The sequence below is a fragment of the Equus caballus genome, chromosome 18 (genome assembly GCF_041296265.1).
Source record: "Equus caballus isolate H_3958 breed thoroughbred chromosome 18, TB-T2T, whole genome shotgun sequence".
NCBI lineage: Eukaryota > Metazoa > Chordata > Mammalia > Perissodactyla > Equidae > Equus > Equus caballus.
The window spans coordinates 39,420,630-39,435,098 of NC_091701.1; the positions used below are offsets into that span (position 1 = coordinate 39,420,630).

General features: G+C 39.7%; 1 protein-coding gene across 9 annotated transcripts in view; it reads right to left on the minus strand.

Moving 5' to 3' along the window:
• Positions 1-784: 784 nt before the first annotated feature.
• The window catches only part of ACVR1 (activin A receptor type 1), a 122,657-nt gene continuing 108,972 nt past the window's right edge, over positions 785-14,469 (minus strand). For all 9 annotated transcript variants that reach the window (XM_023622945.2, XM_070240978.1, XM_023622944.2 and 6 more), the window contains 2 exons: positions 2,793-2,923; positions 785-1,999 (listed from right to left, as the gene is read on the minus strand). In XM_023622945.2, the coding sequence (XP_023478713.1) occupies positions 1,865-1,999; positions 2,793-2,923 (266 nt within the window). In that variant the 3' untranslated portion in view covers positions 785-1,864. The remainder of the gene's footprint in view (positions 2,000-2,792; positions 2,924-14,469) is intronic.

Consider the following 14,469-nt stretch of genomic DNA (forward strand, 5'->3'; position numbering starts at 1 on the left):
TACTTAGAGTAGTCAAACTCACAGACGGAAAGTAGAATGATGGTTGCCAGGGACTGGGGCAATAAGGAATGCAGAGCTACTGTTTAATAGGTACAGGGTTTCAGTTCTGCAAGATGAAAACAGTTCTGTGGTAGAGATGGCAGCACAACAAGATGAATATACTTAATATCATTAAACTGTACATTTTAATGGTTAAGATGGTAAATTTTATGTTATATGTACTTTACCACAAGTTTTTTAAAAAGTTAAATGAGACTTTTGACATATAACCTCCAAGTTAATGTATTACTAACTTACCTCTGGTGACCATTCCAGAATTTTCACACCTCTTATTTGGCTACTCTCAACCCTACCTTTTCAATTCTGTTGAACACAAGAAGTGAAAAAAGCCAACAAGGACTCTTCCCCAAGCAGCAAGGTGAGATGCAGAAGACCGCCTTCCACTCACACAGGACCTTATGCTAAGCAAAATGCTTTGACATTCTCCTTCCCATTTATAACCCCAACCCCGCTGTGAGGAAGGCAGGTCAGACAGGGCTGTTACCCTCACTTCAAAGTTGGGGAAACCAACCAAGAAAAAAATAAAATCACAGCTAAAAAAAGGAACAAAATTAAAATTTTCTGATACCAAATTCAAGCTGGAAGACATCCTCCTAGAACCCTCGAGTTTGTTACTAAGACTGAAAAGCCAATTCGATTTAAGATTACTTTTGTGCTTCCATTGTTCCCATAAGAAAATGCTTTATATTATGTTCATCTTTTTCACATGTTGAAAAAAATTCACTTTTGACTTGAAAACATTTTATTTAATTTATACAAATAACTACTAAATACAAAAAGTAGATTAAAACAAAATAGTTATTTTTTTCTGGCAGAGTTTAAATGCACGTAATGGATAATTCCGAAGAAAATGCATTTTCCCCACAGCGTTCAGGACTAAAATTCTACTGAAATCTTTGCTTCTAAATCAGTAATATATTCAGTGGTGTCACGTGGGTAATGGCTAAATACGTTTTGCATATGAACTGAAAAAGAGTTACAGTCTACACACATACAAATGTGAAGCACTTAAAATGTGAATTTAACTGATAATAAAAGAAAATGTCCATTTCAGAGTATAGTGTTAAAAACATTTCGGTAATAAAATCATAAGACCACATAAAAATAAGCTTTAACATATGCACGAAGCAGTTTTGTAAAAACTGCTAAGTGCACAAGTAATAAATAATTTGCAAAGTTGTGTATAAACAATTCCTAATGTTCAGCATCATTGTAAACATCAGCACATGTGTAAAATGCAGCAAAGTCTGACATTACATTTTGTTTTGCCAAATTGAATTCCTATTATCCAAAGACAGACCAGTGGAGTACGCAGCCAACGTTTGGCAAGTTGGGTCTTCAAAATTAAGAGTAACAGTGCAAGTAAGGAATGCAAAGAATTCCTAGTGCAATAAAGAAGAGAAGCACAGGCAATATTGCTGATTAAAAATTCACCACCTCCTTGAGTTTCCCGTGGGGAATGTCTAGGAGACCTGTGAAAGATATGCAAAGCCACTGTCTTAATGCCCAGATCTCTTTTAGGATTTCTCTGTGTTCCTCCAGTTCCCTACCTTTGCAACAGTGTCTGTCCAACATTAGTCTCTGCAGTGAACAGTTCGTGAAATGCCCAGTTCACAGTCATTGAGCGAGGTTAGGGTGGTTTTGGTGTCTCCCCATCACATGGCTGGGTAAGATGTCTGCCTTGTCAAAGCAGCCTCTGGGGAGGGAGACAGATGGATTCTGTTCTGACAACCAGTCAGGCCAGCATTAGGTCCCAGCTGGACAACGGCAATATCAAATCTTCCTTCTTGACTCCATGACAATGTCAACAGTCAGTTTTCAATTTATCTAGGGAATTATCAATTTTGGTCAAAGTCTTTTTGATACGCAGAGCTGTGAGTCTCGCGGACGGATTTTGATACCAGCATTCTTTCATCAGCTTGGCCAGAGAGGTTAATGTCTGAGGAGAGAAAGAACAAACACCACAGTGAATAAGTGGCTTTTTTAGTGGCCCCAGAAGCTGGGCAGATGTCACGTCAACCATTTTGTAGAACTCTGCAGGTCTTGTCAAGTTAAAGTGGTGGTATTGCCATCCTCTTTAAACAAATAATCAAGGCCTTAACCACTGATAAAGAAGCCACTCTTGTATTTCATGAACTCTGTCCTCTGGACTCCTAATGCTTCCAACTGATGTTATCTGGTAAATTACATAGGCCAGGCTAGACCTCTTGACGCTAAAAGCACCCATATTTATCCTGTGTAACCCATTATTATCCTAATCCAGAGTTAATACTGAAATTTGTAGAAAGGGTCATTTCTCAATGTCTTAGATTAGCTACTATTCAAGAGCAGCAATAAGGATCTTCAGTGTTGAACAGCTTATGTTTGTAATTTCAGGTACACAGAGATGGAAAAGAGGTTAAAAGCATCACTCACAGCCTCTTGATTTACATATGAAACTGCAGTCGTAGGGCCTCCAGCAGAGTAAGGAGTCTCCCAATTTCTGGAGCTACTCAGTAGTAGAAATTCCTGTGACTACTGTCATTCACTAGCAAGATCTATCAGATATGGCTCTTCCAAGAAAGAGCCCATTTTCTGAACCTACCCAGCTAGGTTTAAGACCCTTCTACATAAAATAGAGAGAGAAAGCAATAGATAAGGCAGATCACTCAAGAACAATACCAGTTGAAACTCAAGAACAAGTAAATAAACAAGCGAGGATAGCTCTGAAACTAGGAAAGTGACATTCTTACCGGGTCTGAGAACCATCTGTTGGGTATGTTCGGCCTCTGTTGATCTACACAGACCACCTTCCTCATATCTTCAAAACTCGGGTCATTGGGAACCACGTCATAGAATGGCGGCTTATAATCTTCCACAATACCTGCACACAAGAACAAGAATTGTGTTAACAAGAGAGTAGGGTTCCCCCAGGGTTTTATTGATGGGTGTCACAGGCTATAATGTGACAGGAAAAAGTAGTGATCACCTTCCTCACATTGCAAGGTGATTCTGAAAGCTACAAGTAGGTCTTAAAAAAAAACAGAACAGGACATTACATAGAAGGCCTGCAGAGAACTGGAGGAAGAACGAATGTTAGAAGAAAATGTGACTACTTCTCATACAATTACAATTATTAACAAAACTCTCTAAGAGCGTCTATAAACAACTGCATAATGCCCAATATGGCACAGGAGACCCATAACAGAAATTCGTTTGGTGATCAAAAGGAGACGAGAAAGAAGGTCCATGAATCTAGTGTTTTCAGACCATAAATAAAAATAAAAACTTGTTCACAAACTAGAGCTAGAGGCAAACAAATAATCCAAGAGCATCATCAAAATACCCCTTTTTGTTATAAAATGATTAGGGGGAAACAACCATTAATATAAAATAATCCCTCCCACTGAGAGGATGCAGATAACGTAGTATGAAATAGTCACTTCCTCATTCATTCATTCTACACGCACTGAGTCCCCTCTGCTAGATGCAGCTGTCTGCTTGATGGCTCTATTATTTACTCTCAGATTGAAGGCAGAAAATAAAATGTAGAGGAGGATACATTTGGGAAGGCAGAAGATGGTTAAAAAGAATGAACTCTTCCCCTACTCCCAAGCAAACATGAAAGTGGCTAATTTCAGCTTCTGCCCCTGCATGGTTTCCAATGCCTTAAACACCTTTTTTTCTCACCAAAATTACATCAGTTCCTTACTTTTCACAAAGAATAATTCCACAAATAGAGAAACTTAAAACTTCATCATTTGAAATTAGAAAACTGATTCTTTCCCTTATAGAGAGGAAACCAAGAAAATCTGTTCTTTCCCTTTCATCATCAAAGGCTTCAACAATGAGGACAGTGGATTACTCAGCTTGACATCCTCCTTCCTTCCTCCATGTAACTTTCTTCTATTCCTAAACAGCTAACAGCTTGTTGGGGGAGATGAGAGGAGGCCGTGAGGAAAGTTGTAGTTAAGTTTTCCTAGTTCCTACTAGCCATCTGAAAAGCTTCAATCCCCATTTCACTTATCAAAGAAATTAAGAGTGAGAACCCATTCTTAAAAATCCCATATAAATACAAACATATACAAAATTAGCCATGATAAGGAGCATACGTTAAAGAAATACTATAGATCTTTTTCAAAACTTCACATTCAACTAAGTTTATTTTAAAAGTAGAACATAGTCTAAATTTTATTTTAAAAATTTCTAGTTGCTATTCTAGTCTAAATAACTTCTCCACATTGTATAACTGCACCTGTAACATGTATTAGTCGATGGATTAAAACCTTTCCAAGCAAATCATCAACAGCTCATATTAGGCAGAGACCACTGCTCTCAGAAGACAACGTGAGACACCCAACACTGAGGCCCACCCTACTTCTCTTGTAAGGATCTCAGGAAGCATTCCAGCAAAAATATTTTAATCCTTTTCAGTACTAAGAGACACCACATAAAATACAACTGGGCATGGACCTGCAAGATAATTTATACCTTTTCAAGGGCCACATGAATTAATAGGAAACAGGAAGAGATGTGCCCTCTGCCACCTCTCAATTTTTCTGAAAGAATAGTTTTAGTAGCTTGGTTTAACTCTTTAAAAATCTAGTGCAACAGCCAGCTATTTGGGGTAATTTGCCTGGCTAGCTCAGGAAGGGTTATATGATTGTCAACAGTAATACTACATTGGATTTTTTGATTTTTCTATAAATGCAAAAGAAAACGGCTGGATTTTTAAAACATAGGATCTGGGGATACTGAACATTACATTGCACTATACAAAGATGGAGTTTTCTCTTGTGTTTATTTGCCCATATTTTAATCTTATTAGATGTCCCGTGTTTTAAAAGGAATCACGTTTAAAAGGAAAAACCATTTAATTGATTACACCTGGGAACCAGTCATGCCTCTCTTTCTTCAACCATCAGCCAATTGTTGATTGTTTGCATCTGACACAAGTTATGCTTTTCCAGAATAAAATAAATCTGGGATTAAACTCCAGCAGTCATATGGAAATCCCTCTGGTCAAGGAAACCAATTATTTCAATCAACATAAAGTACATTACATACCTACTATGTGTGGAACACTGTGTTAAATATTGAGGATGACGAAAGTATAAGACATGCTCTTGATTTTCAAGGAACTCAAAATCTAGTGGAAGATGAGAACAAGCCCCTTTCTTTTTCCCTTAGATAATAGAAATCTTGTTTAAAAGAACCTCAAGAATGTTTTACACCTCACTACTTACTCTATATCTTGAAAGGCAAAGATAGGTTAGAAATTCTCACTCTATTTTTACTTGTTGGTTCCTAAATTTACTCAATAACCATTTGATCCCTTAAACTGAGCATACCAGAGGTTGTGCTTGGCACTAGAGATACAAAAATGAAAAAAATGGGATGTTGGTAATGAGGAGCAGAATAATGGGAAAGGGAGATAAGAAAAAATAAATACATTACAAACTAGCCTTAGAGGTAGGGGCAGGGAGAAGGGGTGAGGGACGTGGTACTCATCAGGTCTCAGAGAAGAAAACATCTGTGTGGTTGGTGAAGTACCGGATATGAACTGGGTGCCAAGAAGCCTAAGTAAGCTTTCCAGGAGCTAGGGCTTGAGTGGACATAGATAAGGAGTTTGTAAGGCAGAGAAGAGGATGCAGAAAACACCAAGGAGAAGAGGCATTCCTGACAGAGTTGGGAGATACAGAGCAAAGACAAGGAGTTACAAATGACCCTCACATACTGGAGAGATGGAGGGAAGTTCCCCATGGCTGAAATCAAGTGCACATGGTGGTGGGAAGAGTGGGATGTCGAGGCTAGGCTGTGAAATGACTTGCGTTATCAAGGTAGGAAGTTACTATACTTAACAAGTGTTCCTCATCTCTGACAGAAAGTGACAAGCAATCTGGGTGGCCAGGCAAAAAAGTGAACTCGAAGTCCTTTAAAGACAGCACCCAATGAGCAACTGCCAGATCGTGAGCCAGCAAAGATGACAGCATGAATTCAGGAAAAGTGACTAAAAATACAAAGTACTTCGAGTGCCAAATGAGTGGTACAAACAACAAAGGATACAGGAATGCAGCGGAAGAGGAGCTCTCAAATAGTGGAAGGATGGTCTGAGCCAGGCCTTGCTTTCTATGTAAGCAGGCTGGTGTGACTCAAAGGGCCACGAGAAAGAAATCAGATAAATTATTCATAACTTACTCCCCCACAACTTTTGGCACATGTATCTGATTTATACAATCATTCTTTCCTAGGCATATGTCTAATTGAAAGTTTTCTCTGGGGCAAATGTATCTTTACCAACCAATATCTCTACCATTAATTTGCTGCATGACTCTGAGTAAACCCCTTAGTTGCCATGCCTTAGTTCCAACACCTTTAAAGTATGCATCACAGAGCTGGCATGCAGATCAACAAGAATGCCCTGGATAGTGCTTCAAAAAGCACGACACGCCAGAGTGGTCTTTCTAAAACGCAAGTCTCCAGAAACAAGGGCTTCCTTGTAATCTTCCCCACCAATGCCTCAACTAGGGCCCCAGTCTTCTCCCCTCTTGACAGTTGCATCTGGGACTTACGGGTCTCTCTGCTTCAAGTCCTCCCCTGTAGCCCTCCACCATATCCTACTGCCTCCTTAAGATCTTTAGGAAAAAATGGAGGAAAAGCTCATTATGTCCCTTCTTCGTGTATTCCATCCATCTGTGGTACCCATGGATCATGCTCATTCCCCAGTAACCTCATTCCCCACCACTGTCCTCCTTCACATACCTGGCCATCAGCAACACTGAAATTACTTGCTGTGCCTTCAATATGGCACCTATACCACTTCCTACAGCTCTTCCTTTCGCCTGGGATCCCAATCGTCATCCTTGTCTGATTTTATTTCTCTTTCCCACTTGCATATCCTCCCAAGTTTGTCCAACCGAGAGGTGCTATTCATCTCATTTACAACTCAGTTCATGCTTTCTCTCTTCTAAGAAGACCGACCCACCTTGCTGCCACAACTCCAGGCCCCTAGACAAAGTTCAGTGTCTACTTTGTACTCAAGTCACCTCCCTGTACACCTCAGCCATAATGGCTTAATCTATTAATTTATAATAACTTGTCTGTTCAACTAAAATGTCAACACCTTTAAACTGTATATTTCTCTTTTTTTTGCCCAACTTTTCCCCAGAGCCTGACAGAATACCTTTCATGTTATAGACACTAAATACAAATTAGTTGAGTATTAATTATGTGTACACAATCCTTTATCCAAACCCCTTGGGGTTAGATGTGTTTGCAGAATTTGGAAATTTTTTTAACATTTTACAAAAGTAGTAAGTGGCACACACCATATTTTATGTGACACACTAGCAGAGTCTGAGGAACACCCCACAGCCAAACACATTTCTGCAGCAAAATATATGAACAGTCACACAAAATGGGATAAATAAAGGATAAAAATAGACTCATGTCAGTCCAGGTCAGGTCTGACTGCTAAGTGAGTTCTGACAAATAAGTTATAAAAGAGTTTTTTGGGTTTCAAAGCTCAGTTGCAGATAAGGGATTGTGGTCCTGGCTACACTCTGAATAATCTGAAGGTGAGGTGAAGAGACATCGATGGGATGTTAGAATCATGTAGATCACAGCCTTAGTTTCCTTTGGAAGAAGAAACTGAGGACCACACAGGAAAACTTATTTTTCCAAGTTCACAGCTAATTAATGGCAAAGCTAAACTAGAACCTCATTCCCTGTTCATATTCTAGAATTCTTCCCAACAAGCCAACAGTGACATAATGAATATACCTTTCTCTGCATCAATCTCATGTCACAGCGTGCTCACTTCACGTTACGCTATCTCTCATCACTGTCCTCCAACTTAGGTCATCACATCTGATATCCAGGGAACAGGTTAGGAGAATAGAATCCCTGGCATCTACATCCACACAAAGAGCTACTGTTAACAGTTAACTCCTATGGAAATTCTGAAATCCTTCAGGGTTTAGAACATTACAAGTAAACCTATGTTAGAGAGGATTAGAGAGAATGGTTCACATTTGGCTTCGGAGAGGACTATTCAGTTAATATAGTGTTTCCTTCAGGGGTGGCATGTGAGAAAATGTGATGTGGTTCATGGACAAAACTTTCATCTTATCAACTGCATATTTATTTGTATAGTTATCTTCTACTTTATGCCACATGATACTGGTTTTCCCATTTCCAGTAGTGATATTAATTTCCCCTTTAAAACAAAATTAAGTTTACAAAAGGTTAGCCAACTTAAAGGAAAATAATGGTACAAGTGGCATTTGGTTATGGAAAAAATCATAAAGGTAGTATGTATATGAATAAATCTTGGGAAGAAAGGCATTCTTCCTGGGGAGACAGGACTCAACAAGGTGTATCCCATTTTTGTGTTACTTCGCTTAACATTTCTCAGAGGAGGACTTTAAAACATTTTTTCATGTCATGGACCACATCAGTAACAATTAGTGGATAAACGGATGAGGTTCCTCCCAGCAGAGGTGACGAAAGCTCAGGGGTTCTGGTCCTCCTTGGCCCTGCCTCATTGCCTGAGATTTAAGAGAATCAGTACCTCAGGCATTCCTGTAACCCAACAGAGTACACTTGCTGGGAAGCCCTGCCTTACCCCATGGCAGGTACTCCTTTTGGAAATTGGAATTTAGTTGGAAGGATGGCTCTGTTCCCTGCTAAGTAAAGTACCTGTGTGGCAGCTATGACCTCATCCCTCCACCCCCACCGCCATTCATGGGCATATGGAACCATGCACATCACTCAAAGTCAAGACTAACCACATTTTCAGAAATCTGCTAAAATTATAAAAGTAAGTTCTATTATTGGGCTTCTCATCAATGTAACATAGCCAAAGTAAATGGTTCATAGATCGCTGTGGCGTCAGACCCTACTAAAAACATTTATTAACGCTACAGTTGTCAGAGGAGAGGGCAAAAGCCCTAGGAGAGATGCACAGCCATGCTCTAAGTTAAGCTATGGACAAGATGCCTGAGACCTGGCATATCCCCAAAACCTAGAGAGAGAAGCCCCACAAGAGTTCCAAACATTTGGCAGCTGTGGAGGTCTCATGAGAAGAATGTATCATTCACTGAATGGTGGGCCTGTTACAAGGTTTAAGATACTGTTATTTGTCTTAATGGAGGGCTGCTCTTAAAGGGGTGTCAAGGAAAAGAGACTATAAGCAGTGAACAGCATCCAATAAAATTCTGCTAGCTTCAGGTGACTTTACCATGAGGTCAGTCAACTGTGCCTTACTTTGGTCTGGATCTCTACATTAGGGACATGAAATTCCAGGAATCAGTGGGACAAAAATCCTCCCCTCCTGTTCCACCTCTATATTCCTGCCCCCAGCTACTTACCTAAAGCCTTTTTTAAAAAATGGAAAGAAATCACTTTAATGAATACGAAAAAATTTTCCCAAATATGATGATTTTTCCCTTTGTTCAAACCTTAGCATACACTAGAGTAGTGAACTAAAATCGTGAAACACGGTGGATATTAACTTGAAGAAAATAAGAGTTGTCATGGTTTCTGTACACAACCCATTGTGCTTAGGAACGGAAGCACAGGCAGTTCCCTGGCAAGCCCAAGGATTAATTAGAAGGAGTTTTCCAAAGTATGTGTGCCAAACATAAGCTTATTCTAACAAGTATTTCCTAGTCCCCACCCCACAAGATGCAGCCTGGCCAGCAAGGATTTTTCTATGAGAAATGAATACTTCTTGACACATTTTAACACTGGATTCCATCACAAAATAAAGCCAGTAACAGTGAAACAAGAGCGTGTCCACACAGCCCTCTTACAGGCAGCGACAAGGGAAACGTATTTAGACTCAGGGTGAAGGATCAGCATAACGATGCGGGGGGAAGGGCAACTGAGATCTGCAAGCACACGAGTGGCCTCCATTACTCATTTTGAATGGAATGGAAACAACACCCATGGCTGTGATATGCATCACTTACTAGAGCCAGACACGCACTAGATGCTTTACATACATTATCTCACTTAATCATCAGAACTCTTTAAATACTATTACTATCAATATTTTTTGGATGATGAAATTGATCTAAGTGATCGAGTCAGAGAGTATGATTTCAGAGCCTGAAATATTAACAATTACATTTCGTTGCCTCTGGCGGGCCCAGGAGAAGCACTGCACAGCTGCAGAGACGGTGCCACCTGTCACAAAGGACTTCTATGTGCAGTGTGATGGCCCGAGGAGAGCCACAGCAAGCAAAGAAACACGTCACAGGGGCCTGCCCTCTGGCATACTGGTTAAGTTCAAGTATTCTGCTTCAGCAGCCCGGGGTTCACCAGTTCAGATCCTGGGTGCAGACCTACGCACTGCTTATCAAGCCATGCTGTGGCAGGCGTCCTACGTATAAAATAGAGCAAGATGGGCACATATGTTAGCTCAGGGCCAATCTTCCTCAAAAAAAAAAAAAAAGAGAATACATCACAACAAGGTGTGCGGCAACCAAACACGATAAAGGAACATGTCTGTCCTGTCTTCTAAATGTGTTTCCCTGTTCCATCTGGGTACGCTGCCTTTTCAAAAATTCTGGTGTGTATTCTGATGGGGACCTTGGTACCACATGTTCTAATCTCCAGGTACTTTTAAGATAACTGGGTTATTGATGATAGTGAGGTGTGCCTGTCACATAAATGACAAATTTATATGACATTTAAATCACGATGAAAACTGTGTGTCTATTAAAATAGACAGTAGACTGCGAGCCCCATGAAGGTAACACAGGCTCGTGCTGCTCAGATGATGCTATAGTCAAAGATGTGCTGGAGGATGGACAGTGAAGATTATTTTATTTAGTTTTCAAATCCATAAGCAGATGACCACAGTATCAGAGCAACCCAACTATGGACTTTCTGCATTCAGGGATCCAAACAAGGTATAACACGAGGGCTAAGGCTCCAGAGAAAGGACTTCTGAACTCAAGAGGGAACAGCTGCAGGATGCCTGGAATGGGCTAGGGAAGGTTTCTGACCAGACCACAGCTAAACGGCACGAGCCCACGGTTATGATGTACCCACTTATCTACAGAATCCTATAAAGTTCTTTCCTCACAGCGCACTGAACTTAGGTAACCAGAAACAAATTTGTCTGCAGAGCTATAAAAGGAGGAGGAGAAGAAAGAATACCGCCAGAGAAGTAGTCAAAATCTAAAAAGAAAGGGCGAGGCCTAGATACCAGACTCTTCAAGGAGAAGTGGACCCCTTTTTAAGCTTTGAAGATAGAGCAAGTTTCACCTGACACATGAGGACACAAGTCACGGACATCCTGCTTGGACAGGCTCTGTCACATCCTGGGGCAGTCTTTATTTCCTGGTCTAGGTGAGACTGAGTGAACATACCCCATTTGAACACGACATCTCAAGAGTATGGTCCCTGACCCGGCAGCGTCAGCATCACCTGGGGCTCTCTAAGAAAAGGAGATTCTCGGTCCAACTCTAGACCTACTAAATCAGAAACTCTGGGGGTGGGCCCAGCACTCTGCGTTTCTACGTGATTCTCACATGCGCTCCAGTTTAAGAACCCCTGCCTTAAGTTCATATAGAAAATTCACACAGGAAAGGTGAGAAAACTGTTTTCTTTCCTACCAATTCCAGATTCAGTGTCAAACCAAACACAAAAAGTAAATTCCAAAAGACACTTGAGAAATTTTCAGCTGCGAGAATAGACTTAACTCTCATTTCCTGTAAAGAAACAGCATGAAGTTTATTGGTAATAGCAAATAAATATAAAATTCCAATGAAAATACAAAATGCAACATATTTTTATACTCATGGTTCACTTGAGGATCATATTGCTCCAGGAGAACTATCTGGTCATCAATTTTTATAATGGGCTCAGAAACTCAAAGGACGCATAACTGTAATGACCTTCCTAAGATAAGATATTCATATATTTAAATGAGGTACATTTTATATGCAATAATTTCAAAAAAATATATTCTTTTAATGACAGTTCTTAAAGCTGGTAAGACAGCGAAATAGGTACATCACACCCTGGGGTGAGGGGATATTGTAAATTCGTACGACTCTTATGGAAAGCAATTTGGCAATATGTGTCAAGGCGTAAAAACACCCAAACTCCCTGACCTGTTAAATCTACTCCTTTTCAGATTAAGAATTAATTCCCCAAATGAAAAAGTTTTATGAACAAAGATGTCTACTATAAGCCCCAAATGGAGGAGACAGGAGATCTAATAATATGGAAACAGTAAGTTAACAAAATAGCATGTGACCATTTAAAATAAAAACAGACTATTCAACATTAAAAACACACAAACGAAAAAGATGACACAGAATTGTATCTATACCATGATTACAACTACGTCAAAAAATAGATACGTGGAGGCTTACAGAAGTGGAAAGAAACGAGAACATTGCAATGTAAAGGCACAATTTCTCTTATTTTTCTTTCTACTCATTTCTTCTGTTTTGGGGGAGCAATGATTAAAATGTTAATATTAATAAAATAGGTTTGCAAGCAGCAATAAACACATCAAGTTTAAGTTTCAATAAACATTTCTGTGTGTGTGTGTTTGTGTGCATGTGAGCACATGAATATTAATGCAAGAAGAAGGAGTAAAGAGAAGGGGGAAACAGCAAATTAGTCATTGCCAAGGGACAGCAGCGGATTTCAAAGGAGACATGACACACACCCCAGAACAAAAACTCAACCACAAAGTGTTAGGAACTAGAAAATAATCTAAATGATGATGTAAGGTGGGGATCAATCAAAAAACAACCGAAATATTCTCTCTTCCTCTATCCTTCATGATTTAATCAAAAGTAATGTTGAACACAGGACAGATCAAGCAAACTACCATTTGTGATGCTAAATTTTAACCTGATGACTCCAATTTCACACTGACTGCTATTAATCACGGCTGATCTTTAAAGGCCAATTGGGTTTATGCCCATAACACAGGGAACTAGTTTGCAACATGAGTTCTTACAAAGCCTCAGATCCCAAGTTTTTGCCAAGTTTGGCTTTCATCACACAGACTCGCTTGGCACCACTCCAGCACACCCAGAGCTGGATTGCTACCATCCTGGCCTTGGACTATGAGCTTCCTCTTAGTCTGGGACAAGTTCCTCATCAGATGGTGTATTATGACACCAATCCTTCTCTAAAGTTTCTGTTATGATAAACTAATTAGAATTAGATTTTTTCAGTTCCAAGGTGCTTAAGAATGACAGGGGAGGGGGAGGGGGAAATGAAGTTGATGTGCAATTTCAGGCAAAGTTCATAACTTTATAAATCACCAAAACAATCTCTCTGTTGCAAACAATTCTCAAGGCACTTGAATGGCACAAAATGCAAGTCAGCAGTTCCCAATGATTGAGAAACAATCACCAAGAAAATGTTCATGACTCCATCAAATAAAAAAAGGACTTTACTTTGAAAGAACTGTCAGGTTACAATGCATGTGTGTTTATGTTTAACTGGAACTGGCTTTGACACCCTTAGAGAGTTTCTTAAAAGCAGAAACACTCTGGTGTTAGGAAAAAAAAAGCTACCATGAAGGCATGCCAATTTTCATTATTGCACACTAAGACTATCTTAAATTACCCCGATTTCACTTCTCTCACAGAACCTCCCATTCTCCGGCTGTGTTATTCATGAAAATTATGATTGTCCTAAGAATCTCAATCCTTACAAGAAAATATCAGTGGAAGGTAGGATGGTGCATAGATGTTAGAGACTTCATTATTTCTTTAATACTTCAAATCCAGATTTCCAATGGATCCTAAGAGAGCAAAGTATCTTGTGTAAATGAATAGTAATCTCTCCTTTTATGGCATTTCCTTCTGTTTTTCTGGAACAATTTCAGACACAACCTCTGTGAAATAAGATTTCCAGTTCTGAAGATATGAAAAGCTTGATTTAATCAAGTCAAGAGATTCTGGTATGATGGCCACTCTGTAGGTAGAGGGGGCATGTGCAATTTGAAAGGGAATACCTAGTGCTTCCAGAATACAAAGTACTTACAGTAAAGTTCAACAATGTATTTGTGGCTGCTTTGGATACATGAGAGACGAGAGAGTTTATTGTTCAAAAGGGTTGACATATGCTTCCCTAACTGCTAAGGCAACACCATTTCATAAAACCCACTGATAAGAGGACCAGCACAAGCCGCCTATTCAAGGCGTCCTAAATTTAAACTTCACTTATTCAGAAGGTACAACCTGAGCCTTTTTCAAAAATCCAAACTTAAGAAGTAAAAATATCTAATAGCTACTTAAGCCTTCTCCTCATGTTAAACCTCACCTGTGAGAAGAGCAAAGGAGGGAGGTTGGGAAGAAAGACTACGCACATGGAGGAAGGAAGGAAGGAAATACAGACCAATCAAAAAAAAACAAAACAAAGAATAACTAGTCTCTTCCGGAAATA